We start from the raw sequence: 26,549 nt of genomic DNA, 5'->3' as shown, positions 1-26,549 counted from the left end.
GTGCGTGGGCTGTGACGGGGGCGGTGTCTGTGGGTATGTGGGCTGTGACGGGGGGCGGTGTCTGTGGGTATGTGGGCTGTGACGGGGGGGCGGTGTCTGTGGGTACGTGGGCTGTGACGGAGGGCGGTGTCTGTGGGTGCGTGGGCTGTGACAGGGGGCGGTGTCTGTGGGTGCATGGGCTGTGATGAGGGGGCGGTGTCTGTGGGTGCGTGGGCTGTGACGGGGGGCAGTGTCTGTGAGCCCTGAGTGGAGAGCCCGCGGCCTGCCCCCGTCTGTGGGGGAGCTCCCAAATGACACCCCGTGCCGCTTGGGCCTCAGCTGCCCCTGCAGCCGGAACGCGCCTCCCCCTCCCAGGTCTTACCTACCTCTTGAAAAGCCGACTCATTCACACTCTTACCCGGTTCCTTTGTTTGTGAGAGGGGTGGGGACAAATGGGAGACTAGATCTCAGATATCTTCCCTCTGTGACCATTTCTTTATTTTTCAAAAAGGCACACTCCAGCCTGACCAGGTGGTGGCGCAGTGGACAGAGCGTTGGCCTGGTATGCTAAGGACCCAGGTTCGAAACCCTGAGGTCGTTGGCTTGAAGCCCAAGGTCACTGGCTTGAGTCCAAAGTCGTTGGCTTGAACAAGGGGTCACTAGCTCTGCTGCAGCCCCCCCCCCCCCCCAGGTCAAGGCACGTATGAGAAAGCAATCAATGGACAACTAAGATGCTGCAACAAAGAATTGATGCTTCTCATCTCTCTCCCTTCCTGTCTGTCCCTCTCTTCTCTCACAAAAAAATAAAAAAGGCACACTCCCTCCCCAACGGTCACAAAATTGAGTTACTTAGAAACAACACAAAGGCTTGAAAATGTTTTCTTTCTTTCCTAACACCTGCTATTGAACTAGCAAATTCAGGCCGTTACAATCATTCTTCAAAACAGCCAACAACGCATAGCTGTCTGTGCTATAAAGAACACTTAAGAGGGTTACACAGGGGTTTAAAGGAATGGCCACTTTTCTGTAACCAAATTTAGGATAACAGCAGAAAATATAATTTCCATTATGTACCAAGTTTCAGGAGACAAAATGCAAAAATAAACAAAAAAGTGGGCGTGCACAGTAAACACAGGTAGACTCCATCAGTAGCACTCCGTTATATGAGCATGTGTAAAACACTCCCAGCTCACCCCTCCGAACGGCTCACAGAGACTTGTACCTACTCAGAAAAAGTGCTGAGCAAAGCAGAGTCTCAGATCCCACTGAACAGCTGTGGAAAGTTTCACTTTTTCTCTCCAGAAAACTGCATGTACATACATTTGTGCGTACGCTTCAGAGGCTTCAAATACCTTCCAAGTTCCAGTCACATAGATCGGGTGAAACCGGACCCCTGGTTTTCAACATTCCTACGAGGGATGTGAAGAACTAACAATTCTCCCACTCCTACACTCCAGATTTCTCCTGTTGAGTCAGGGACGGAAACAAAAACCCCGCCCTAACCAGAATAAACGAAAAGTAAGAAGAAAAGAAAACAATTGGCATCAAGCAGCAAGTTTCCACTCATTTGCCCTTGGAGGAAAGAACGTCCCAGTCTCGCGTTGCCTCTATCAGATGCCGCTGGCCGTGACTCATCCACTCTTCCTGGTCTTCGTACAGCCGTCCGCAAAACCAGCACTTAAATACACACTGGGAGTCATCTGGCAAGGAGTCCACCACCTGGTAGTTGTTTTTATGAACTTTTTTAAGCTTCATTTTCAACATCATTTGCCTCTTTATTTGATTGGCTTCCTCCACATTCTGGTAGGTCAGCCGGACGTGATGCCGTCTGATGCCCAACTGACACCTGGTCCTCTCCGATAAGACGACTTTGAGAACGTTGCCCTTGTACTTGTTTATTACCTTCATCACATTGGTCACTTCCGGTGAGTCGACATCAGGGTGGTTTAACACAATGACGGGCTGGTTGCGACGGGGGCATTTAATCAGCTGGTCCGGCTTCGCGGCAATCAGCCGAAGCTGTCTCGCCACCTGAAAAATGGAAGGGTCCTTGAAACAGCGGCTGGGGTCAGCCTGAATCTTACTTTTCTTCCTGGATGCGTTGACTTGTCTGGTTTTGTTTTTACTGCTAGGAAGACTTCTGGAGAGCACCTTCCCTTGCCTGCTCAGCTCACCGCTTCCGTGCGGACCATGCAGGGGGCCGGTTTTCTTGGCAGTGGTGCTACTGAGAATACCCTCCTTCCTTGGCTTAGGCCGAAGACACGTGTCTAGGTTATGGGACATGTCTACTGGCCCACTTTCAACGGTCGAAGACTGTAAGCTTGCATCTGTCTGCTTCACAGGGCAGAACGGAATGGGTTTTATTAACTGTGTCTCACAGCAAGGGATGCTGACAGGCGCTTCACATGTGGCTTCTATAACGTGGGCATCCTCGGAGGAATTCAGAACCCTCAGCACTGCCCCTTTGGGGATCAGCACCGGAGGAGCAACAGGAGCCTTCCTGGTTACCCGGCCTTCAGTTCTCCCACGGCTGCCTTCCACAAACTGAGGATATCTCTGTGGGTGAGGACGCTGTCCACTAGTACCCCCGTCCTCCTGAGGTTTGGAGAGAGGACCCGTGGAATAGCCAGGGCCAGTAAAGGACACATTAATTTCTTGAATACCTTCCGGGGTAGCTTTCGAAGTGAACTTCGACGCCTGCCCTAGGGGGCGACGGTGTGCGTTATTTGCAGCCAGAGATGAAGGCTTGCCACAGGTTTCGATGAGCTGGGCGATCTTCCTGCGCAAGAGTTCGATGGACTTGATTTTGGACGTTGAACTATTCCACTTCACACCCTCGGGGACGTCTTCAGATCCAGAGCTCAAGGAAAATACTGATGAGATGACCGGCCCATCGAAAGAGTCATGAGTCCTTGCAGAATTCTTTAATTCCAAAGGCTGACCCCCAGGCTGCTGAGATCCGACTCCGTCTTCTCCCGTTATATTGATGTGCAGATACTCACTTTTACGCTGCAAAGAAAGCTGGCTTGTGTTTGAGACTGCCTTGCATTCCGCCGTCGGGCCGTCTTTCGGCTTCCTGGTGGACGGGACCATTCTTACAGGAATACTGATCTCACTTCTAGACTCCAGGTCATTCTTGCTCACGGGGAAAAAGCCCTTTTCTCCGGGGAAGGAAATGGTTGCAGGCGAGGCAGCAAGAGGAAGGAATGGCTGTGGGGCGCTGTGCAGCCGCCTCCCACTTTCAGTGAAAGAAACGGCAGCTTTATAGGGGAAAGGACTCGGGGCCGCGCCCAGACCACACAGGACGCTGTTTCTCACTACGGATGATGGAGCGTGGCCTCTGAAGGCGGCGGGAGGAAGAGCAGTTCTATGGGGATACAGGAGACCTTTCTTCTGCCAATCCTCCACGCCAGCAGAGTGGAGAAGGGGTTCTCCACAGCTGTACACACTAGAATTGGACATGAAAAAATCGTACGACCTCACCCACTTCACATTCTGAACTTGCTTCTGAACTGACTGAAGATGACCGAGGCATCCCGGTTCTCCCACCTTCCCTTCCATCGTCAGGGACTTCGTCCGTTCCACAGGAACCAGTCTTTCTCGTTCGTCTGAACCCTTCTCTTTGGCCATACGTTCAGAATGACCTCCATCGCCCCCGCCAGCTTCCAGGCAATTATTTTCTTCGAGAGGAAACAGCTTCAGAACAAGCTGTTGTGTCCCATTGACAACCTTCACATCGATCAACTGGGCCAGACAGTTGGCGGGGACAACCAGCTCTGCGGGAGCCACCACGGTCAGGGGCATCCCGGGCTGGACGGGCTCTGTGGCCGGGGACAAGACTTCCACCTCCACACTCTTGTTCTCGAACGGACCGCCTTCGTGTGGCTCCAACGGAGTCCCCTTTTTGGGAATACACACCACGTCCCTTTGGTATTCCTTTGACTCGGGCACCAACATGAGGCTCTGCGTTCTGTCTTTACCTGCCTGGAGGGAGAACCTCGACAGCTGGTCCGACAGCTTGCTGGGCAGCGCGGTGCCTGGATCGGAGGCTTTTAAGAGCTCTGCGTTTTGTTTGGACGCGCTGGTCCTTCTCGGCTCCAGCTTGGCCGCAGCTTTGGGCGGCCGTTTCCCACCAGCCTTCTCGTGAACTCTCTTCCTGTGTTTGACGATGTAATCGTTCCGGATAGCGCCGTAGTCACAGTACTCGCACTGGTAGGGGAACACGCCCGTGTGCTTCACCAGGTGCCTCTGGAACTCGCCTTTGGTGTAGGAGATGTAGCTGCAGTGAGAGCAGATGAACTTGATCTCCTCGTGCTGAAGCGTGTGCTTCCGGTACTGCAGAGGGTCCTTGGTGGAGAAGCGACATTTGTCACAGTAGTACTTGCCTGGTTTGAAGTTCCTTACCTTAAATTTGTTATTTACGGGGCTTGCGACGGGTTCGGCTTTATTTCCTACGTGAGCAGCACCGGGATTGCTGTTCCCGAAAGGAAAGTGGGGCGAAGGCCCTCCGAGGCTGCACTGCAAGCAGACGTATCTGTCTTCCCTTTGGCTTGGCCCGGGCCCCTTTCTCAGGTCCTGAGGATGGACCTGGTGAACACCTTTGCACCTGACACATGTGGCGGTGGTGGCTGCGGCGGCCTCTGCCTCTGAGCCTTGAAACAGAGGGGCCTGAGCTTCTTGCCTGTCTGGCCGAGTGGCTCTGTTGGCATTTGGCTGTCTGGGCGACATGGTCAAAGAGTTATGTCTATCCTTCACTTGTGGACTGAACAACTGCTGTCCAATGTCCTTCATCTTCTTTATCTGCATTGCTGAACAGAGCCCAGCGGGATCCAGGAAGACTTCACGGGGCGCAGACCTTCGGAGGCCGCCTTCAACAAACTCCGACTGGCAGACTCGTGGTTACTTCCTGGGAGCATCCTTAGTTACCTTTTCCTAAATACCACCACACAGTGCTCCCCAAATACGACTGCTTCCAATCCTCTGATACTCCAGGCAACACTAAAGGGAAAGGAAACCAGAGAGCATGATGAACACATGGACTTCAAGGTTAGCTGAGCTAGTTCTACTCTTACCCTCTAGTTCTGTGACCCTGGAACTGACACTACATCTCGACATATTATCTTAGACGCATGTCAACGGTAACAACATGGTACGACCAAGTTGGCAAATACAAAATGCGAACTGAAAATACTTTCACACACCCCTCTAAAACTCATCAGCTTAGACCAACCATACATAACCGCACACGAGGAGTAAGGCAATCACAGCAGTCACTCAGAAAAGCCTTTTGCGGTGACAGCTATGATTCCATGTCACTGAGCGCATCCTCGCAATGTCACAGGTGTAACTTCACGTCAGCCTTGCTAACAGCCAGTGCGGCATGCTGTCGGTTCCGCTCTTAAAAATGCACATCACCGAGCGGCGCAGCCCGGCTGCGGACCAGGCATCCGTTCCTTTCCACGGTGTAGCCAATGGCCGCTGGAATCCCACTTGTCATGCACGCGTTCCATTTGCTCTCATGAGTGGTGGGTCAGTGCTGATGGCATAGACAAGTTCGTTCCTCCAACACCTTCCTCGGCCCCCGTCACGTGCTGAGCACTGCTCGAGGTGCCGCAGGGCAGCGACCAAGGGAAGATTAGTCCCTACCCCCATGGGTGTACCCGGAGGGGCAGGTGATATACCTATTTGTCAGACGATAATCAGGAACAAAATGCCATACAGTGGAGGGGAGGAGAGCCAGTGCAGGCCTCCTGAGCAGCTGACACGTGAGCCGAGACCCCGGGGGCAGCCAGAGAGTGAATGCCGAGCAGGCGTCTCAGGCAGAGGAGCAGAGGTCAGTGGGAAGTGAGCCTGGGGCACCTGAGGGACAGAAGGAGCCGAGATGGAGGGGTGGGGCCAGGGGGGAAGGGAGGAGAGAGCGGCAGACAGTCGGGGGCATCTAGAGCACAGCGTCCTCCCTGAGACAAGCAGGGAGGACAGGACCATGGCGGGACGTGATCTGTACGGCAATTCCAGCGCCCGCGTCCAGCTGCCGTGAGGGCACACGGCTAGGACACGAGGGTGGCCAGGTTGCGGCATGGAGGCACGGGTGATTTCTATAGCAAGTGCGACAATATGTATGACTCGGTGACTACTGTTACAGAAAAATAGTTAATTATCTTTAAATACCCCCCCCCCCCCCACCGAATTCACAATTAGGACTAAGCAAAAACCAGTCTAGTTTGGAATCTGTTGAAAAGCCTCTCTTTTATAACCTTAAAGAAAAAAGAAACCTTTGAACTTCCATTTTTTTCATCCAGCCAGGAGAACTAAGGACAGGCAGCCCCCCACACACAGTGAGGAGCACTCAGGGACACCTCTGAGGTTAAGTGCTTCTCCGAGTGCAGAGAGGCAGCGGTGTCCACTCCAGGAGGGGCGGTGCGGGAGAGGTTCGCAGCGTCCTCCGGGCCCGCCGACCGGCCAGGAGCCGGGGTGGTCTGTCTGAAACGCTGGTCTATGGGGCTCACGGCGTCCTCCGGGCCCCCGAACGGCCAGGAGCCGGGCGGTCTGTCTGAAACCCTGGTCTGTGGGGCTCATGGCGTCCTCCGGGCCCCCGACCGGCCAGGAGCCGGGCGGTCTGTCTGAAACCCTGGTCTGTGAGGCTGCAGGCGTCCTCCGGGCCCCCGACCGGCCAGGAGCCGGGGCGGTCTGTCTGAAACGCTGGTCTGTGGGGCTCGCGGCGTCCTCCGGGCCCCCGACCGGCCAGGAGCCGGGGCGGTCTGTCTGAAACGCTGGTCTGTGAGGCTGCAGGCATCCTCCGGGCCCCCGACCGGCCAGGAGCCGGGGCGGTCTGTCTGAAACGCTGGTCTGTGGGGCTCGCGGCGTCCTCCGGGCCCCCAACTGGCCAGGAGCCGGGCGGTCTGTCTGAAACGCTGGTCTGTGGGGCTCGCGGCGTCCTCCGGGCCCCCGAACGGCCAGGAGCCGGGGCGGTCTGTCTGAAACCCTGGTCTGTGGGGCTCGCGGCGTCCTCCGGGCCCCCGAACGGCCAGGAGCCAGGGCGGTCTGTCTGAAACGCTGGTCTGCGGCTCTCTCCGCAGGCCAAGGAAACGACTGCTGCCTGTTCAGACCAAGTGTAAAAACCGCCCTGTACAAGCGTTTTTGGAAAGCAGCCACAGGACACGCCACACGTGATACCAAGCTTTGTTGTCCTTTCCTGTCTTCCCTGTGCTGCAGGACGGTCACCTCCTCGCTTGAGAGCAAGCCCTGGTGGCATCTAGGGACCCGGACAGACTTGCTCTGCCCGAAGTGTGCATGTGACAGACATCAAGTGTGCGGCAGCGTGGGGGCTTGCAAGCTGCCGGCCGTCCCTCCATGTTCAAACACACATCAGTGCCAGGGGACTGAGTGGGACAGGACCCACGGGACCACCAACTGCTCAGCACGGGCAAAGACGGGGCCTCCGCTTCCGCTGCCAGCGTCCACCTGGCATGCACACGCCACGGGCAGGACTTCTGGAGGAGGCCCTCGCCGGTGCCGCACACTTTATCTTCCGACCACAGGCTGGCTTCGGGACGGGAGCCACAGTTCCGCTCAGGACTTTTCTCCCTCAGGCAGACCGCCTCTTTCATCCGCTTGCTCGTCTACACATCCAGGTGATTTCTAAGCCCAGTTTGACCTTGCTGATCCCTGAAACCAGACTTTTCATCACTTAAGAATTCTACTACTGTCAGCATGTTGCCATCAGCATTTTCGTCCTATCACGACAGAGAATGCCATGGCCGCAACCACATCCCAAGAAAACCGCAGGCCTGCAGAATGGAGGGGCTGGAGGGGGACGAGCCTCAGAACCACAGCTCCAACAGCCACTCCTGGGCCTCACCCTTAGCCGGAGTTCAAATCTCGCGAGGAAGGGGAAGGGGAAGGGGAAGGGGAAGGGGAAGGGGAAGGGACATCTGTGACCAGCAAAACATTCTGTGTAAGTCCGATGAAAGCCAGTCTTAGAAATCACTGGCTGAAACTTCCACCACCATCTAAATCCTTTAGAACATCCTCACCAGCTGGCTGTGCAGCCGATGCTGTCATGTTGCCGTAAATACAACCCCTTTTCCTCCCTAGGCAGATAATTTTATCATCGCCCAGTTCTCACTGTTAAGAATTCACCTTTAAGTGAAACTGAAACCAGACTCCGTGTAACTTTCTTATATCCGGACTCTGGAGCTGTCAACACCTTAATCCCTTCTTGATAGACTAGCTGTTAATCCGCACATCTCCTCTCCTCCAGTCCTCAGGTCCCAATTCTTTCAAAGGTCTGCACACCCCTCACCTGCCAGCCTAACGCTACTGGCTGCAGAGAGAGGAGGGAGGGGGCCGAAAAAGAGAAAACCCAGAGAGAGGAGAGAAGTGACAGGCCCGCCCGGCCCAGCTCTCGCCCCAACTCTCCCAACAGAACACCTGTCACGTTAATCCTAAAAAAATTCTCAAACATGTAACTAGGTGCCTGTCTGAAGCACCGTCCAAATGGATTCCATTCGTACGGTCTGTCTCCTGGTCCCGTGCCCAGCCCCTGAGTCTCTGAGAGTCACAGAAGGCAATGTTGCCATTTCCTCTCCAGGTCCTTGCCTGTAGCACGTCCTGATGAAGGCAAGTCCCGGGAGAAGGAACCAAGCCTGCTACAGAGCCTGCGGAACAGAGTCCCCCTCGGACGTGCTTCTGCAAAACCATCTCAGCTGTGATTCTGAGTTAAAAACCCATAGGAACAAGTGCCACTATGAAGCATCAGGCTGTGATTGGCAAAGACAATTTAGGGAGAAGGCTCGGCGGAGTTATGTCACCTGCTAGCAAGTCTCTTCTTGGCTACTAAATACAACATGCTCAAAATAATGCAGTTTCTACATTGGCATTTCCCTTAATCCAGGCAAAAAAGACGTCAAGATTCTTTAAAAGGGGCAGACACATTCTCTTTGGCCTTTGCAACTTGTATGGCTAGTCAAGGGGGAAGGAGATCTCAGTGACACCCCAGGTCAGAGGAAAACGGACCACGGGGCACGGGAGAACTCGGACGGCTTTGAGGCTGGTACTCAGTCGTGGACAGCAGTAGGCACACCTGAGCAATGGGGCTCCTCAAGACTGGTCCCTCCACCAACTTCCTCTCTCTGGTTCCTATTCAAGTACAACCAGCTGGGTCCACCTGGCAAATGACTCTCAGCGGGCGGACAGCCCAGGATTACATAAAACACTAGTCAGGCGTCCCCAAACTGCGGCCCCCCTGAGGCCATTTATCCAGCCCCCACTGCACTTCTGGAAGGGGCACCTCTTTCATTGGTAGTCAGTGAGAGGACCACTGTATATGGCAGCCCTCCAATGGTCTGAGGGACAGTGAACTGGCCCCCTGTGTAAAAAGTTTGGGGACCCCTGCGAGATGAAGGGCCATGCATGAGTGTGCCTGACACTGAGATGGCTCCCAACGAATCACTCGCCATCGCTGTGTTCACCTGCCTTCCCAACGTACAATACCGCGATCACAGAACCCTGCCCTCACCTCCTGGGAGTAGAAACCAACGTTCTTCTCGATAACTTAGGAAGGTTCTCACACACACAGAAAGTACTTAGTATGATTAGCTTTTGAGACAGTGACTAAGATGCTCGTTTAGATCAAGCTGCCTGTTTTCGAACAGCAGAGTGCGCAATTATCTGCAGCACCAGCCAGACGATGGCCACACACGGCGTGTCACAAACGTGCTGTCTCGAGACTGTCCTGTCTCCTGGGGAAAGCCCTGAGCACAGCATGTGCTGCTGGTGGCTTTTCCTTTTGACTTTGAACTCACTTGCCCTGATTTCCTAAAGATCACCTGGGGACATATGGGGGGAAAATACCGACTTCGTAAATACCAGTTCAGTGACATGTACGGCTATACAACCCATACAGGGTTGTATGTATATGTTCTTATTAAAAAGGAAGCTTTTGATTTCTCAATACTGAAAACATCAGAGGTTCAACAGATATGAAGAGAAATTAGTCAAATAGTGTTGAAAGTGCCAAGTCCTGGGACTTTGAATCCCAGCCCGATTACTTCCCAGGTGACCTGGGACAACTATCTGTTCCTCCTCTGTCAAACGGCATACGTACACCTCACGGAATTATCAAGAGGATTAATTGTGAAAGTGTGTCTCAAAGGCCCTAGATCTAAGTTACTCACACATCATAAATTGTTCAAAATATTTTCTATTTTTTTAATGGAAAAATAGAAGAAACAATGCCAATCACAAAAATAGTCAAAGGGGCTGAAAAATAGGCTTCTTAGCTGCCTGGCTGGCTATTGTTCTCTCCAGAATATATACCAAATCTTATTTTATACTTTTATTTTCTTGGTTGTACAGCCTAAAAGATAATTTAGCTCTGGGGCAAAACCATCCACCAGACCTGACAGGCCTCTTCTCCACGGTAATTCTCACTACGACTTAGGTTCATGCAGAAGCTAGTTACTAAATCAGCTTTTCCTCTCCAAGCCCAGCGAGTTCTACAACATCCCTGTAGCAAACGAAAGGGTTTCCTTGCTAGATATTTATGTGCAAAGTAAGAGAAGCAGCCGGTCAATTGCCTCACACGCCCGCTGTGTGCATCATCCCACATGTTTCTGTTCGTGACAGACGCCCACCAGAAATCAGTGTTAGCTGGCTGGCTGCATCCTTTTTTGGACAGAGAAGCAAATGTAAGAAGCTCTTTGCAGAAATTCCCTGCTCGTCCGTCACGGGGGCAGGGCTGCAGCTGTGTGCCCAGGAAGAGCAAAGGGCATGGAGGTGACCGTTTATACAGTCCAAACTCTGAACCTGTCCCTTGGCTGGGTCCTTAGGCAAGTGGTTTCTCTCCATTCATTGTCAGGCACGGAAACAGGCTTAAAGGGTACACAGACAACAGTGTGGGGACTGCAGGAGGGAGAGGGGGTGGGGAGGTGGGGGAGGGGCGGGGGGGTGGATGGTGAGGGAGGGAGGCTTGACTGGGGTGGTGAGCACAGTGTAATATACAGATGATGTGTTGGAGAATTGTGCACCTGTAACCTATATAATTTCATTAACCAATGTCATCCAATAACTTGGATAAAAAAAAAAAGAAAAACTAAAACAAACTTGATAACGTAGGCAAAGCACCAGACTGGGGGCAGAGGCCCTCAAAACTTGCATTGGTTTCTCTTGTGTATTTAGCCTTTGAAAAGGCTAGTCTTTTTTTTTTTTTAAACATTCTACCCCGAAGTGCCCAGAAGCATGTAGATAAGTAATATATAATCGGGGAGGGGGGGGGGGAGGAAAAACAACGGGAATGTAAACTGTTACTATTTCCCCAGTAGGATGGTATTCAGGAAGAAACCTGCCTCACTCAGCAAGACCTTTCCCAGACCACTACAGAGAATCAGAACTGGACTGAATGGTAAATGGACTTAAAGAAGAAAAGACAACAATTAACTTACCAGGGTCTTTTGGCCAAACTACCTGGCACTCAGAAATGACTGAACTGCAAATTGATGGCCATCTGGAAGACAAAAAATACTTCCGAATGCTGCTGCACACATGCCCCGCTGGGATCCTAGCTTCCTTCTGAAACCAAATGGTGCACCTGGGACACAGGCTGAGGAGAGAGGCTGGACAGCAGGGTCCCTGTTCTGATGCCTCTGCTGTCCGGGCGAGAAGGGTAACGAGAAAGAGGACTGGCCTTGGCGCAGCAAGAACAAGGTTCCAAAGCCAGGAGTTTGACTCAACTGCTGTGTGATGTCGGACGTGTCAACCTCTCTGAGCCTGAGTTTTCTCACTTGTAAAATGGGAACAAATAATGCCTAATTTACACGGCCGATGTGAGGGAAAGGTATACATGCAACTAGCAGGGACCTTATACTTGGCAATCAGGTCAAGAAATAAGTCAGCAGGTTTTTGCAAGATTCCTCGGAAGACGGAAGAGTCCAGTAAGCCCCAGAGAGGCAGAAAACACTTTGCTTAACAAAGGGGCCAGAGGAGATGAAGGCCTATGGGGAGGGGCTGGGGCTGGGGCTGGGGCTCTCCCCTCCCCCCACCTCCCAGTCCACGGAGGAGTTGCTTTCGGTTGGATTTGACACTGGTGAACACATCAATTGAGACTACTTCAGAAAACAAAGCTATCATATAATTAACAAAACAGTTTAAGAGAAAATCTTTCAAAAGAAAGAATATGGCCAATGCTGGAGTTCTTAAAAGTTGACAACTTCCAGGTCTATATGTGGAAAAATAAATGGTAAGAAGCAAGTATGCTCTTGTTGGCATTAAAAAGAAACACAAGGTAAAAAATAAAAACAAAAAAACAAGGCAGTATTTATTACAAGCCAGATTACAAAATTCTGTTATTAAACACCCCTCATGACTTCAGGTCTCTAAAGGTGATATATATATTTTGCCTTTAGGAAAAATCAAAATTTCATCAAAGAAGTGGATTAAGAGTTTAATAAAAGTATAATCAAATACAAAAATACCTTCCAGAAAACCAGATTCTGAACCTTGCCTGCAACAGGGTGTCCACTTTTCATAATCTGTCCAAGATGTTAAACTTATTTTTTAAAGAGGTCTCTGGGACGGTGGGTCACCCTACTGCCTGGCAGAACGGGCTGGGGGATTGAAAACTAACGCTGCCTGGGCCCCCCTGTGGGAGTCGGCTGTGCAGCCGAGGCAGAGAACCATCCCCTGACATGACAGGTGCAGAGGGGCATGCAGGGGTGGCAAGGCTACCAACACCCTGTGCAGTCTTTCAGATGCCCACCCCACCTGTGGGCGCCTGGAGGCAGGTCAAGGCCACTACCCTGGACTGAAACAAGGTGATCAGGAAAGAGCACTCCAGGGCCGACCCCCGCTAAACCCTGTGACCTGGGAAATAGCATCACTGTGCATCATAGTGCGCAATGGCTGGCGCGCTGAGCACAGCGAGCACGCACCAGGACTCGTACCCCCACACCTGCCAGGGGCTGCTGTCTTCAAGGAATGTAACAGGAGGCGGAGAGAAGTAAATGCCGCCCCAAGTGATCTGATCAGGAGGCTCAGTGGCCGGCTGCATTTGTCAATCACAGACTGCCAGGGCCCAAGTCAGGAGAAGGGGCCTGCAAAAGCAGATTCATACAGCACCTCAACAGTCCTCAAGGACACACAGTCAGTTAGTTACCTGCTTCTTGTAAGACAGTGGAGCTGGAGAGGCGGTGTGGCTTTTCTAAGGTCACAGAGATGGTCAATTGGTGTCTAACCTAAGTCCTTTGTTTTCTGCTCCCCACTGTGAGGCCAAAAGCTGGAGTCACAGCATCTGCCTTGCTGGGCGCTGTTCTGACTTCCAGCACGGAGCCATCAAGCTGCAGAGAGGTGAGTCACAAGCACCGCAAGTCGCAGGGGCTCTTCCCTGTCCTCTCAGGCACCCACGCATTCCGGTTCTGCTTCGGGCCCCGGCACAGGCTTCCACACTCAGAACCAGGGGCAGCAAGCCCTGCGCGCACAGCCCTGCAACAGAAGCCAGACACTCGGGGTGAAGTCTCAGGCCTGTGTCACCGTGGCCTCTCGAGGTCCTTTTCTTCCAGAAAATATGGGGATGAACCCCCCAACGTGCTTCTCAAGCAGGGATGCTGCAGTCACATAGGGAGCTGAAAATGGGCGGTGGGGTGGGGGGAAGCTTCCCAGGACTACAATGACCTAATGAATCCGACTGCCCTTTGCTGGGGGTGGCCTCAGGCGTGTGGTCTAAACTTCTTCCCGGGTGGTTCTGATGCCATCCTCCCCACTCCTCCCCAGGCTCCCCCCCCCCCACCGCTGGAAGAGGATCTGGACACAACTATCCACAGCCACATTCACTCCCAGAAAGGATCCTGGAAAGTGCAGTTGGCTTAGTTTGTATGTGTGAACAAAGAGAATGCCGTCTATGCCAGGCAGCTAAAGAACAACTAAGAGTGAGAAACCTTACTGGCAAGGACTGTGTATGTCACAGTCAAGAGCATAGGGCTTGCCACAGAAAGCACTTAATACATACTGGTTGAATGAATAAATGAAGGAATGAATAAAAAATAAAAAAAAAGAAATGTCAGCCTTTAGGGTGACAATAAGATGTTAGTTACTCTTGCACAAAAACTGGTCCAGATCCCCTTACTTAAGAGCAAATAGACATGTTTTTTTTACTTTTGAATTGCCATTACTGGCTTTTTGAAAATCTAACGTTAGTGTGGCACTGCACATCAGGAGACCCAATAGATAAAATAATGACCCTGCCTTTGTCTGTTTTCAAAATGTACTTGCAATGAATGTCATCAGCAAAATAAAACTGGATACAAACAAATGGATTACTTTTCAAGGCTACATTTAGATCCAAGATGAAAGGTAATTTGAAAAAAAAAATGTATACTAGATTAAAGATCAAGTCCATATGCAATTTAAAAAGCCTGACAGTCTACTTACATTTTACTTAGACTTTACGATGCTTGGTTCTAAACAACCATTTGTGGGCCTTCAAGGACCCTCGGCCTGTATCTCCTGCTGTGGGTGCACACATCATAGGCTGGGCTGACCTTTGCATGAGTGTCTCAGAAACAGATAAAGACTCCTAGTTTCTGCTCTTCTGTAGGAAAATCCCCCGAACTCCTGTCTTATTCTAGGTGATTCTACTTCTAAACAGAGTGGACAATGTTTAAGGATTCTAATACAACATGGCAGGTTTAGCCAGATAGACTTTCATTTTCAAACAGGGCAAAGTGCTCAGCATTTCGCATTTCATTTTATAATGGTAGGCTGATAAATCGTTCATTATTCCAGTTTTTAAAGTTGGGAGTATTTTAATGGAATAGGTTAAATACCCAACATAAACGAGGAACTTAAATGTTGGCTTTCCCCTTTCCGTTAAGAACTGTTCACTTTTTTGCAGCCTGCGTTGCTTCCCTGGCCTGAGACTGCCCAACAATCCTCAGGCAGCAAGATACAAGGGCAGAACGGGACGGGCATCACATCCGGAACGAGTCAGACCCTTACCATGTATCCTCCCCTTCCCACGTCGCAGCAAAAGATGCACAGGTCCTCAGTGGACAAGGCCATCCCTGGACACGCCCCAAAACGCCCAAGGAAAGACAATGCCAGTCTGGTTTTCAAGTTTATTGTTGGCACACTTACACGATGGTACACATTATCTGAGGTAAGTCCGCATCAGTGCAGGTGCTGAGGGCGACGCGGTACAATGGGGTGACGCCGTGGTCTCCTGGGACGCCCCGGCCCCCTTGAGGGATCTCGGGGGTTGCTGCTAACTACTGAAAATCAAAACACGTCAGCGCTTACCTCCGAGGCCGAAGGAGGCTTTAAAAATGGCCTCCTGACGACACTTCCTGCTCGACCGACCGGTAGAAATTCTCCCAGGAGATGCATCATTTAAAACACAGGGGGCGGCACCGGAGGCCAGCTAGGCGGCTCCACACCAGTGCCCGCAGCCGGGACGCCGCAGCCCCCGAGGGTCGGGTCGGTGCGTTCGGGGCGAGCGGGACAAAGGCGGGTGGGCAGGCAGGGGGTGCCTGGCCCCGTATCCCACCGCCACCCCGGGCTCCTTGGGCTGCGCTCCGCCAGCACCGTCAGTCTCCCTCCCCCCCACCACGACCCCCGTCCCTCCCCTGCGACTCGCCCCCCTCCCGGCACCAAGCCTGCAGCCAGCCGGCTCCGGGGGACCTGGCCAGGAAGCCGCAGAGAACGGGGTGGGCACGCTGGACCGGCCCGCACCACCCGTCCAGCCTGCACTCGGCGCGGCCCCGCGACCCCCCACCCCCTGCACCCAGACCCCACCTGCCCCGCGCTCTCGAACCGGGAGCCCTGGCCCTCCTGCTCAGCCACTCACCAGCCGTCCCCGGTGGGGGCGGGGGCGTCTAGACCCCCGCCGCAGGCCGCCGCCACCCCGTGCGCCACCGCGCCCCACACCCTCTGTAGGTCCGCTGTAGGTCCCTACTCGGGGGCGGAGCTCGAGTCCGCGCAGCGCGTGCGCAGTGTGGCGGCAGCGCGGCTGCGGCGGGCGCCGCCCGCGGTCTCTAACTAAGGCTACTCTGTCCCTGCCTGGTTTCAGCGCGGCACCAAGGCGAAGACCCAACCCAGCCTTGGTCCTGGGGTGAGAGCTCGACCCAGCACGTCCACGTCTGCTCCGTACACTGTCCATGCTTAGCCTGGATGCCCAGAAGCTCCGGGACCCCGCCTGCGAAAGCAGAGCTGATCCTGCTTCCAGTGTCTGCCCAGCCAACTGGTGTCGGTCACCCGCGCTGGGCCGTGCTGGGTCCAAGCAAAGGGCGCATTTATCCCCTGCCCTGGTGGAACTTGAAGGCCAGCAGTGGGTCAAGGAAGGCGAGAAGAAAGAAGTCTGGTCTTCATTTTTTCAATTTTTCCTCTCTTGAGAGCAACATTGAATGAGATGGTCTTCAAGCCCTAGGTTTGAATCCCGACTGCATTACATCCTAGCTCCGGAGCCTTGGTGGAGGAAGTCCCCTGGCCTCTCTGAGTCTCACACTGAAGCCTCATTGGTTATGTAGGTGGTTGTGGGCGTCAGACAAGACAAAGATTGTGGGAGTCTGGAGATGGTGTGAGCTCACTTAATGCTCGCGTTTTTTCCTGCTTCTTGGACTCCAGCATCATTTCTGGCAACCTCCCTCCACCCCCATCCCAGCACGTGCTCACTTCTGTCCTTTTGGGAGGAAGACGTACTTAGACTAGACCCCTCTTAGAGGAAAGAATGGGGCCATATTGCTAGAGTCCCCACAGTCTGACTCAGATACGTCTCCCTACAAAATAAAACTACGCCCTAGTAAGGGCAGATAGTGGCAGGGAAGCAGCGTCACCGGAAGCACAGTTTCTCCAGGACTGACAGCAGAAAGTCAATGTCAAAGCTCCGGAAGGAGGCGGGCTAATGCCACCTTTCTGTTGGAGGCCAGGGGTCAGGGTACATGGACATCCGGCACACGCAGAGAGGAGACACAAGGCTGGGGCAATTCCTCAACACGGAGAAATGGGATTCAGGATGCAGTACCAGCCACAGGATCAGCAGCAGGACAAAAATGCCCCAGACTGAAGTAGCAAGAGCTGGGCAGAGAGGATGCCAACCCGGACACGGACCGGCACCAGCAGATTCTGCCGTCCACTCTATGCTGCAATACTCGGCCTCATTGCTACTACCGGAGCCTTCTGGTCCTCTGTCTCCTACGGCTCAGGACAGCCAGTAGACCTCTTCTCAGAAACACACATTTATGTACAAAGAGTTCGTATCAGAGAGAATAGGGCAGAGAGTTCAAAGTCTCCATCAGTAGTGGGTGGACTTGGGAAGGGCACTGAGAATTTAAACTGGCCACTGCCTGGTAATTTCTAGTGGCAGAAAGAGCCAAATCAGAAAAACAAACAACAACAACACAACAACTGTTCATTCTAAGCACTGGAGAATCCCAAGTCTAAAATTCTTTTCCCTAAGATGTAGCCTAAATTGTTGCCTTTCCTTGTAACTTCACCCACAACATCACAGATGGCTCTGCCCTCTTGAATCAAGTAGAATTGATGCAAGTCCCTCCGTGTTTCCTGGAAGTTTCTCTGTAGTTAGACCTGGTTTTAGATCCTAGCTTGGCACGAAGCTGTGAGCCTGCTCCCTAACCCGTCTGAACCTCGTTTCTCATATGAAATTCAGTGAAGAGTAGGACCTACCTCACAAATAAGTTCTCAACATTAAACAAGAGAAAGTAGGTCAGAGCTCAGTACAGGCAGAGGACAGGTGCCCAACAGCCACTGTTCTTTTGTATTTCTCAGGAGCCCAACTTCAGTGACGTAAAAATGCTCTGTGAAGCGTTGGGAAATGGGGTGCTTACAGCCTGCAAAAGGGCCAAGTGGGGATCGAAACCACTAATGTAGAAACCCTTAAAGTTGAAGTGTTGCTCCCTAAAAGTCTTGTTGCAGGGAGAGTTCCCCCTGACATGCTATTTCTGGACATTCAGCCAGTCAGTCCCACACTTAGAGGACTGCCCTTCAAGTCTTCTTTCCTATCTTAGTTTGTCTAAATTTTTTTTAGGGTTCCATGGGTCATCTCTGTTACAAATTAATTATGACCCCCTCAAAAGATATGTTACAGCCTTAACCCCAGTGAATGCGGATGCAAATATACATCTGTGGATGTGCACTTATTTGGAAATAGGGTCTAGATTAGGTTATTAGGTGGGCCCTAGGCCCGTGATTGGCACCCTTAAAGAAGAAATAGATTCAGAGGGGAGAAAGAAAGTGTGTGAAGACACACACACGGGGAGAAAGGGCCACAAGAAGACAGAGGTGAAGATTGGAGTGATGCTGCCACAAGCCAGGAATGCCTGGAGTGATCGGAAGCTGGAAGAGGCAAGAAAGGATACTCCTCTATAGGTTATGGAAGGAGCAAGGACCTGTTTGCTGCACCTCGACTTCAGACTCCCAGCCCCTAGAACTGTAAGATAATAAATGTTCGTAACAGCAGCCCAAAGAAACTGATACACACTCCCACATATGATTGCCTAACACACAGGTTAAAGGAGGAAAGACACGTGAAGCCAACCAGACGTTGAGTGTAAGGGCTGGGAGCTGATGTTCATTCACTTACTCATTCAACAAACATTGAGTGCCTATTTCTTGAAGGCACAGGTTAGGTGCTGAGGGCAGGATGAAGAACAAGATAAGGCTCTGCCCCTCTGGGAGCATTCATTTTGTTTGGGGTTGTAGAGCTCAAATAATTAATGGAATCTATAATTAGGGAGTGCTGAGGAGAAAATAAAATCGGGTACTGTGGTGTGGAAGGGAATACAAAGCGAGAGAAAGAAGGACCTGAAAGGCTCTGTGAAGAGGACTTTGAAGGGGAGCTCTAAGTCATGAGTAAGAACCAGCACAGGAAGACGGAAAAGAGTTTTACACAGGGAAGAGATGTGCAAAGGCCCTGAGGTGGGCACAAGTTGGGCACGGTGGAGGAAGAGAAGAAAGGGCAGTGCAGATTTGGATCATCCCAGCCACTTACAAACTGGGTGATCTTCAGGGTTCATTTACCCCGGTTCTGCCAGTGAGGATGTTGTGGCTCAGAGGGAGGTATGTGACCCCACTGTGCCTTGGAACAGGGCCAGGTCTCTACCAGTCAGGCCAGAAACCTTGGGCTAGCACTGGGGTGGAGGGGAGGCAAAGATATGTAAATCTCAGGCTCTTCAAGACAATGCATAATCAGGACCCCCAAGGAGGTAGCTTTTATCTTGTTTAAAACATTTCAGAAATTCTAGTAATTTCTTTGACCTTAGTTTGCTCACCCGTGAAAGACGGATCAATACTTTGTGCCCAGGGATCCAGAGCTCATGTAAGACAGCCCTGATCCTCAAATTCAGTTCTTCTCCCAGTCCTGGGGTGCAGGGAGTGGAGGCTGCAGAGTCAAATCCTGATTTCAGTCATCCTCTGAACCAAGCTGTGTGACCTAAGGCAAGTTACTGCCCCTCTCTGAGACGCTTTTTTAACAGTAAAAAAGAGTAAGTGGCGCAATCTTCTGTGCAGGCTGGCGGGACAGAGGAAGGCGCCTGAGGCTAAGCTCAGGTTCCGGCCGCCTTGCCTCTTTCGCTGGTGCTCCGGTTTGCTCGCGCCTCGTTCCACCACGCGTGAGGCCCGTCCACCGGGAGCTTTCAGCCCGTCCACTGGACATGCGCAGCGGGTAGAACCCGGGAGGCCGCCAGGACCCGGGCCCCGCCCGCAAGCATGAGGCGCTGCAGTACCGCCAACGGCCTGTGGCGTCGCTGCACAGACGTCCCTCCGGGCTCTCGTAGAGCTCTACCCGGCGTCAGCTCGCGCCGCCAGCCTTGCACTCACCTGGCTGTCCCGGCAGCAGCCCGCGCTCCCCGAGCCCTTGACCCACCGACCCGGCTTCTGTGAGAATGCCCATGGGCTGCTTTGCTTTGCTTTCACTTGTGCTGGGGACCGGAGCAGGAGCGGTGGAGGCTGCACTCGCAGCGCCGGCGAGATAACCAAGGACTCGGTGCAAAGCTGGGCGCCGGCCTTAGGCCTCCTCTTGTGCAATTCTGACCAACGTTTGCAGCGCTTGCACTTAATCAAATGCAATTATCGCCCTGGAGGATCACACAGTGCCAGGCACAGAACAGGCCCGGCTTCCAGGTCCAAACTGGTCCGAGCAGTCAGCGTCCCTTGCCTAGACCAGGGCTAGGGAGAGAGAGAATGTGGTGGGCACAGGGGCGGGTCCTCGCATCGGTTCCCCAGGGAGGGAACGGGCACAGAAAGGGAGATGATCGTTCAGGAACGTTCACAGCAACTGAACATGGCTGCGGGATCCAAAGAACAAGTGGACGAATACGGGTTGGGGTGTGCTGACACTCGGGGTGGCCGGTCGCTCCAGGCTCAGACGGCTTCCTTGCCCCCAGCAGTAAACCCATGTAGATTTAGAAGGGAGAGGGATGGGGGAAGGCCCAGTCCTGCAACGGAAGAGTCCCTCCTGCCCTTTGCTGCCTCTGACGGCATCTCTTCCCTGCTCCTTTCCAGCCTGTGCTCTGTGCCACACTGGGTCCCTCTCTCTGCTCACCTTTGGTCACTAGACTTCTGTCCCAAGACTCTTGATAGATGGCTCCCCAGCACTTACTACCATCAGGTTAAGATGACAGTGGTAGCAGAGTTTTCTAGTTGCTTCCGCAACTTTGTTTCTTCTTTTTTTTTTTCCCTTAGTAACCCTCCTCCAACTTCATGCTGTTCAGAAAAAAAGACTACACTTTCAAGTCTTGCTTTGCAGCCAGATGTGATCAAGTCACTAAGGTCTAGTCAATGGGAAGTAAGTAGAACTAGAGTATACATGACATTCACAAGTGTCCTTAAAGGAAGGGACATGCAACTCTGCCACTTGTCTCATGCTGGCTTGAATAAAGGGATGAAGAGGTGATGGCTGGAGCTTGAGCAGCCACATGGGCTATGAAGTGGAGATAACTTGCTGAGGGTGGTGGAGCAACAAGGTAGAGGGAGCCTGAGTCCCTGATAATCACGGAGCTCCCATAACTGACCTTCGCTGACATTCGCTGCTTACCCTCTGACTTAATTTACTCAAAAGAGAAATAAGCTTTCATTTTGGATTTCCTATCACTCACTGCAAAACCTAATTTGAACTTACCCAGTGTTGTTGGGAAAGTAAATGGTGGGAATGGGCAATGCATGAGCCAGCATGACATGAAAAATGAATAGTTTGTGTTGGAATGATTTACAAACTCATATTATTCAGCAGAAGCAACATCTGAGAAGTCTGCAGAAGAAATAGAAATATTCTTTCTTTGTCTACCCTGCCCCCTGCAAAAATCCCCAGAAATAAAGCCAGAGTCATTGCCTCTCCTATTATACAAATGGAAGGCTCTCACCATTTTTATTAGGATCTCACGGTACAGGGTCATGTATGTGCTTGCTCCCTTTAAAATAAGCAGAGCTCTCAGTGCATAGCATGGCCTGTGATGCACAGGTGAGCACATTCAGAATCAGGCCCTCATCTGGCTCGCTGTTCACTCAGCTGAGCAACACTCCCCGGCAGGATGGTGGTCAGTAGGAAGTTTTGAACCACTTCTTCATAATTGTATGTAATGACTATCAGTATGAGCGATAGACAAAATAAGAAGGCGAACAGAATGCTGATGTTGAAATGCAAGGAAATGGGTGTCATAATTTATAATTTTTCAGCATTTTTAAACCTCACAATGAACTTTCCTGATGACTTGAGTTGCAGGTATATATATGACTCAGGTTTATAGATATTTGATCAAACTTTTTTTTTTTTTTTTTTTTTTTACAGAGACAGAGAGAGTCAGAGAGAGGGATAGATAGGGACAGATAGACAGAAACGGAGAGAGATGAGAAGCATCAATCATCAGTTTTTCATTGTGACACTTTAGTTGTTCATTGATTGCTTTCTCATATGTGCCTTGACCGTGGGCCTTCAGCAGACCAAGTAACACCTTGCTCGAGCCAGTGACCCTGGGTCCAAGCTGGTGAGCTTTTGCTCAAACCAGATAAGCCCGTGCTCAAGCTGGCGACCTCGGGGTCTCGAACCTGGGTCCTTCCGCATCCCAGTCTGACGCTCTCTCCACTGCGCCACTGCCTGGTCAGGCTGATCAAACTTTTTAACTGTTATTATTCCTTAAACCATACAGCACAACAATTACTTCCACAGCATTTACACTGTATTAGGTGTCATATGTACTCTAAAGATGACTTAAAGTATGCGGGCGGATGTGGGTTCACATCCATGGCTTTCGGTGTCTTGGAGGTCCTGGAAACAGTCCCCGGTAGACACCAAGGGACGACTATATCTTTAAAATGTTACAACCTCTGTATTCAGTGGGATGTTCCGGAAGTTCACTTCCCTTCTCCCAGCCCCCAGATCTCCTCCCTGCAGGCCTGGACCTTCAGTTCTCGTCGGCAGTGGTGTCTACCTGCCCTCACCCCGACTTTCTGTACCTCTTTCCTCTTGACTATGTTAAAACCCCAGATATTGGAACGCCTTACATTTCTGTGTGTTGCTTGCTTGCTTCTTTATTTGCCTTTTCTTTCTTTCTTTCTTTCTTTCTTTCTTTCTTTCTTTCTTTCTTTCTTTCTTTCTTTCTTTTTTTTTGCCAGAGACTATCTCAAATAACTTACTAAGAAAGAGTGTTAGAGGTAAGTTTTCGGAAGGCTTTAATGTCCAAAAATATCTTTTTCATCCTTTCCATGGATGGGTTATTCAAGGTTGAAGCAACATTTCTTCAAGCCTGAATGCAGAGCCCGACTGTTTTCCGGGTTGCAGCGGGGGTGAGAGCCCTGACATGATGCCTGCTACTCTCTTTATAGCCCTGTCTCCTCCCTCTGAGACTCTGCGTCACTCAGACTTTCTGCTTTAGCTTTTGGGATGCTGTATCCATCAGTCATCTTTCAATCATATCTCTCTCTCTCTCTCTCTCTCTCTCTCTCTCTCTCCATATATCAATATATATTGTTCTGTGCAGTGAATGCAGCCTTTCAATATGGAAATTGTTCTTCAATTCTGAATTTCTATGATTCTTGTTCTTGTATCTGTTTCTATCTTCATCATCACATTATTATTATTATTTAGGTAATAAAACTTCTTGATTGATTGTCTTTGTCTCTCAATCTCTTATGTTTTCTACTTTTTTCTTTTCTGTTACTTTCTGGAAGATTTTCTTGATTTTTCTTCCAAGAGATGTGTAATTTTTTCCTATAGAATTTTGTGAATGCACTATATTCTCTAACCTCTCTGGGGGTTATACTACTTAGAATTTATAGAGTTGTTGTTTTTTTCTATTGTCGGGGACCATTTTATCTTCTTCTCTTCAGTGGGAGGTTTTCCTCGAATGTATAGTGACCCTTGTTGGTCTCCCATTTGTTATAATGAAGTAATAAAAATCCAGTGTAAAGATTAGGGTCCATAGCAGGGCCTGATGACTTTGGGTTGATTGTGTAGGAGCCATTATTCATGCCAGGAGACTCCTCAAAGCCAGAATGTGGATTTCTCTCTTGTGGGGCATTCAGCATTCTTTTAGATTATGGGATATTTAAAAAAATATTATCAGAGTATTTAGCAAATACCCACCTACTCTTCACCCAGCTTTAGAGACTCCCAATGTCTTGCTATATTCACTCCCAGTCCCTTCTCCTCTAAAACAAAACCTAAACATGGGCGGATGCCCCCCCAAGCTACCTCTGCCCTTCCCTTGAGTACATGGCCTGTCATCCTTCCCTTGAGAGAAGACCGTTTTTTATTTTTTATTTATTTATTTTTTTGTATTTTTCTGAAGCTAGAAACGGGGAGGCAGTCAGACAGACTTTCGCATGCGCCCGACCAGGATCCACTTGGCACGCCCACCAGGGGGCGATGCTCTGCCCATCCGGGGCGTCGCTCTGTCACGACCAGAGCCACTCTAGCACCTGGGGCAGAGGCCAAGGAGCCATCCCCAGCGCCCGGGCCATCTTTTGCTCCAATGGAGCCTCGGCTGCAGGAGGGGAAGAGAGAGACAGAGAGGAAGGAGAGGGGGAGGGGTGGAGAAGCAGATGGGCACCTCTCCTGTGTGCCCTGGCCAGGAATCGAACCCGGGACTTCCGCACGCCAGGCTGACGCTCTACCATTGAGTCAACTGGCCAGGGCGAGAGAAGACCATTTTTTAAAGAGAAGATCAAATGTGGTACCTGAGTTGTGTAGATATTTGGAAATGGACTTAAGATGTCAAGAACGTGGATTGCTTGCAAACACAGCGAGAAGTTGCACAGAGCTGTTGACTCAGTACACTGTTATAAGAAACGTCCTTTTAGAGGGATGCGTTATGAGGCTTGGTACCAAAGAATGAGATATTTTTATTTTCCCATGCTGCCTTCTAATCATGCCCTCAGACAGGCTTGGTTTTACACATTTGCTGGCACATTAGTAGAACTTTCTGGTTTGCTCTTTCTCTTACACGATGCTGGAGCAATCTTCATGTCGCACGGCCATTCCCTCCCTCCTCTTTCTCCAAACCACCTCTCCTTTCTCAGACAGGTCCCCACCCCACCATATAGGTGTTAATAACCTAGTATATTCTTCTATAACTATAATGTAAAAAGCAACCGGTTGTGAGCTATGGTGGTTTTTTCCGACATAGATGAATTCTATACGCATTTCTCTGCACTTTGGTCACTTACAGCCTGTGATGAATATTTCAATGGGGAAATTCGTGCAGCAGGCTAAAGCGGTCTTTTAACTAGTTGCCTAATACTCCACAGCTTGGGGACACTTAATTGGCCATCCTCTATGATTGAACTTTCATTTTTGTTGTTGATTTGTTAGTTGGCAGACAATGCTTCAGTCAGCACCCTTTATACTTCCTACTTTTAATTCTATAGGATAAACCTCCAGAACTAGAACTGGTGAGAAGGATACATAGAGTTTTCATTTTTACAGAGTTTGCCTGATTAATTTCCAAAAGAAAAACAAAACCCTGTAGTGATTCCAGGGCCCACTGTTGCTAACAACTTGCAGAGACCTGGCTTGCCCTCTCCTCACCCTCAGCTCGCACTGGGTGTAACCTTCTTCTGAACTGTTTGCCGCCCGTTGGGTGAAAAACACGTCAACTCCCTGTTACTTTTAATTGGCGTCTCCCTGACAATTGTGAAGCTGAACTCCTTTTCATGTGCCTGTGAGAGTCAGGATTTCCCTTTCCATAAAATGGCTATTTTTATCCCTTGATTCTTTTTCAACGGGACTGTTTGTCCTTATATTAACTTACGGGAGTCCTTTCTGTAGTACATATAGGAATCATTTCTCTGGGACATGTGCTTCAAAGATATTTTTGCAGTCTATCCTTTCTCTTCTGATGTTGCTTATTGTCTCCGTCGTATTTAAAATATTTACATGGTCAAATGTTTAATTTCCCTGCTTTTTCCTTTGTTTCCTGTGTTGCTTAAGAAGTACACCCGATGAACACCACATTGCCTCAGAGGCCAAGGGCACGCTGATATTTTCATAGGATTTTCTTCTAAGTAGTCATTATATTTTTATCTTTAAAATGCTTAATAGCCATGGAATTCTTTTTAATGTAGGTATATTTTTCCCTCCTCATTTGACAGGCGATTGTGTTCCCAACAAAACTTATTTAAACCAAACCACCTCTGGCCTGCTGACCTGGAAAACCGCCTTGATCACGTCTTCACTTTCCTCCTTGTAAACTCCCAGCGCATTTCAGTTACAGGGGCTTTATGTTTTAAATCTGCTAAGGCGAGATGGCCCCCTCACATCCGCCCACTGTTGGTTTGTCTTCCCCGCCAGACTGTCACTGCTCTAAGGCCCGCTAAGTGAGCAGAGCTTGGGACTGGGCGTGTGTCCACTAAGACGTGTACTCACGTCTATCCCTGTAGTGACTTCTATGTTTATCCACATATTACCTACAGCAGTGGTCCCCAACCTTTTTTGGGCCACTGACCGGATTAATGTCAGAAAATATTTTCACGGACCAGCCTTTAGGGATAAATGTATCACGTGACCGAGACAAGCGTCAAGAGTGAGTCTTAGATGGATGGAACAGAGGGAATCTGGTCATTTTTTAAAAATAAAACATCGTTCAGACTTAAATATAAATAAAACAGAAATAATGTAAGTTATTCATTCTTTGTCTGCAGACCGGTACCAAATGGCCCATGGACCGGTACCGGTCCGCGGCCTAGGTGTTGGGGACCACTGCCCTACAGTATAATAAGCAGAACATAAATTCCTACTGACTTTTTCAAACCAGACTCTTTCTTTTCTGATTATCAGTCACCTTCCCCTCTGGCAGTGGGAAACCTGGCTCCACCCACCCCAACTCTGCCACCAATTATTTGTTTAATCCCAGGATATGGTGTTTACAGGTGCCTGTGTGAGAAATAACTTGATCAACAGGAAGCACGATGTTACTCTGGCAGTTCTTCTTCCCGGTAGTCTCGCAGTCTGCCCTCAGCTCCAAAGTTACTTAGGTCACACATCTTGTCTCCACAGGGATTTGCTAATAATTTTGTTGAGGATTTTCATATCTATGCTCGTAACACGTAATCTGGAATATTCTTTCTTCGTGTTG

The 26,549-nt window shown here is 50.6% G+C and overlaps 1 protein-coding gene across 4 annotated transcripts; it reads right to left on the bottom strand.

Moving 5' to 3' along the window:
- Window positions 1–453: 453 nt before the first annotated feature.
- Window positions 454–15,925, bottom strand: ZNF518B (zinc finger protein 518B). 4 transcript variants are annotated; one of them, XM_066233906.1, is made up of 4 exons: window positions 15,815–15,924; window positions 15,106–15,239; window positions 13,130–13,455; window positions 454–4,977 (listed from the first exon to the last, which is right to left on the bottom strand). In XM_066233906.1, exon 4 carries the CDS (start codon window positions 4,783–4,785, stop codon window positions 1,543–1,545), a length of 3,243 nt encoding a protein of 1,080 aa, XP_066090003.1. In that variant the 5' UTR covers window positions 4,786–4,977; window positions 13,130–13,455; window positions 15,106–15,239; window positions 15,815–15,924; the 3' UTR covers window positions 454–1,542. The 4 variants fall into 4 exon arrangements, with proteins under 4 accessions (XP_066090003.1, XP_066090002.1, XP_066090001.1 ...); XM_066233905.1 differs by lacking the exon at window positions 15,106–15,239 and adding an exon at window positions 11,421–11,482 and having other exon boundaries at window positions 15,815–15,919; XM_066233904.1 differs by lacking the exon at window positions 15,106–15,239 and having other exon boundaries at window positions 15,815–15,919.
- Between the last annotated feature and the right edge of the window lie 10,624 nt (window positions 15,926–26,549).

The sequence above is a fragment of the Saccopteryx bilineata genome, chromosome 5, assembly GCF_036850765.1.
Source record: "Saccopteryx bilineata isolate mSacBil1 chromosome 5, mSacBil1_pri_phased_curated, whole genome shotgun sequence".
NCBI lineage: Eukaryota > Metazoa > Chordata > Mammalia > Chiroptera > Emballonuridae > Saccopteryx > Saccopteryx bilineata.
This window is presented reverse-complemented; position numbering and strand designations above follow the sequence as displayed.

Bases quoted from the DNA above. Each gene is read 5' to 3' on its own strand.
- ZNF518B (XM_066233907.1), bottom strand. From the start codon at position 4,785: ATGCAGATAAAGAAGATGAAGGACATTGGACAGCAGTTGTTCAGTCCA.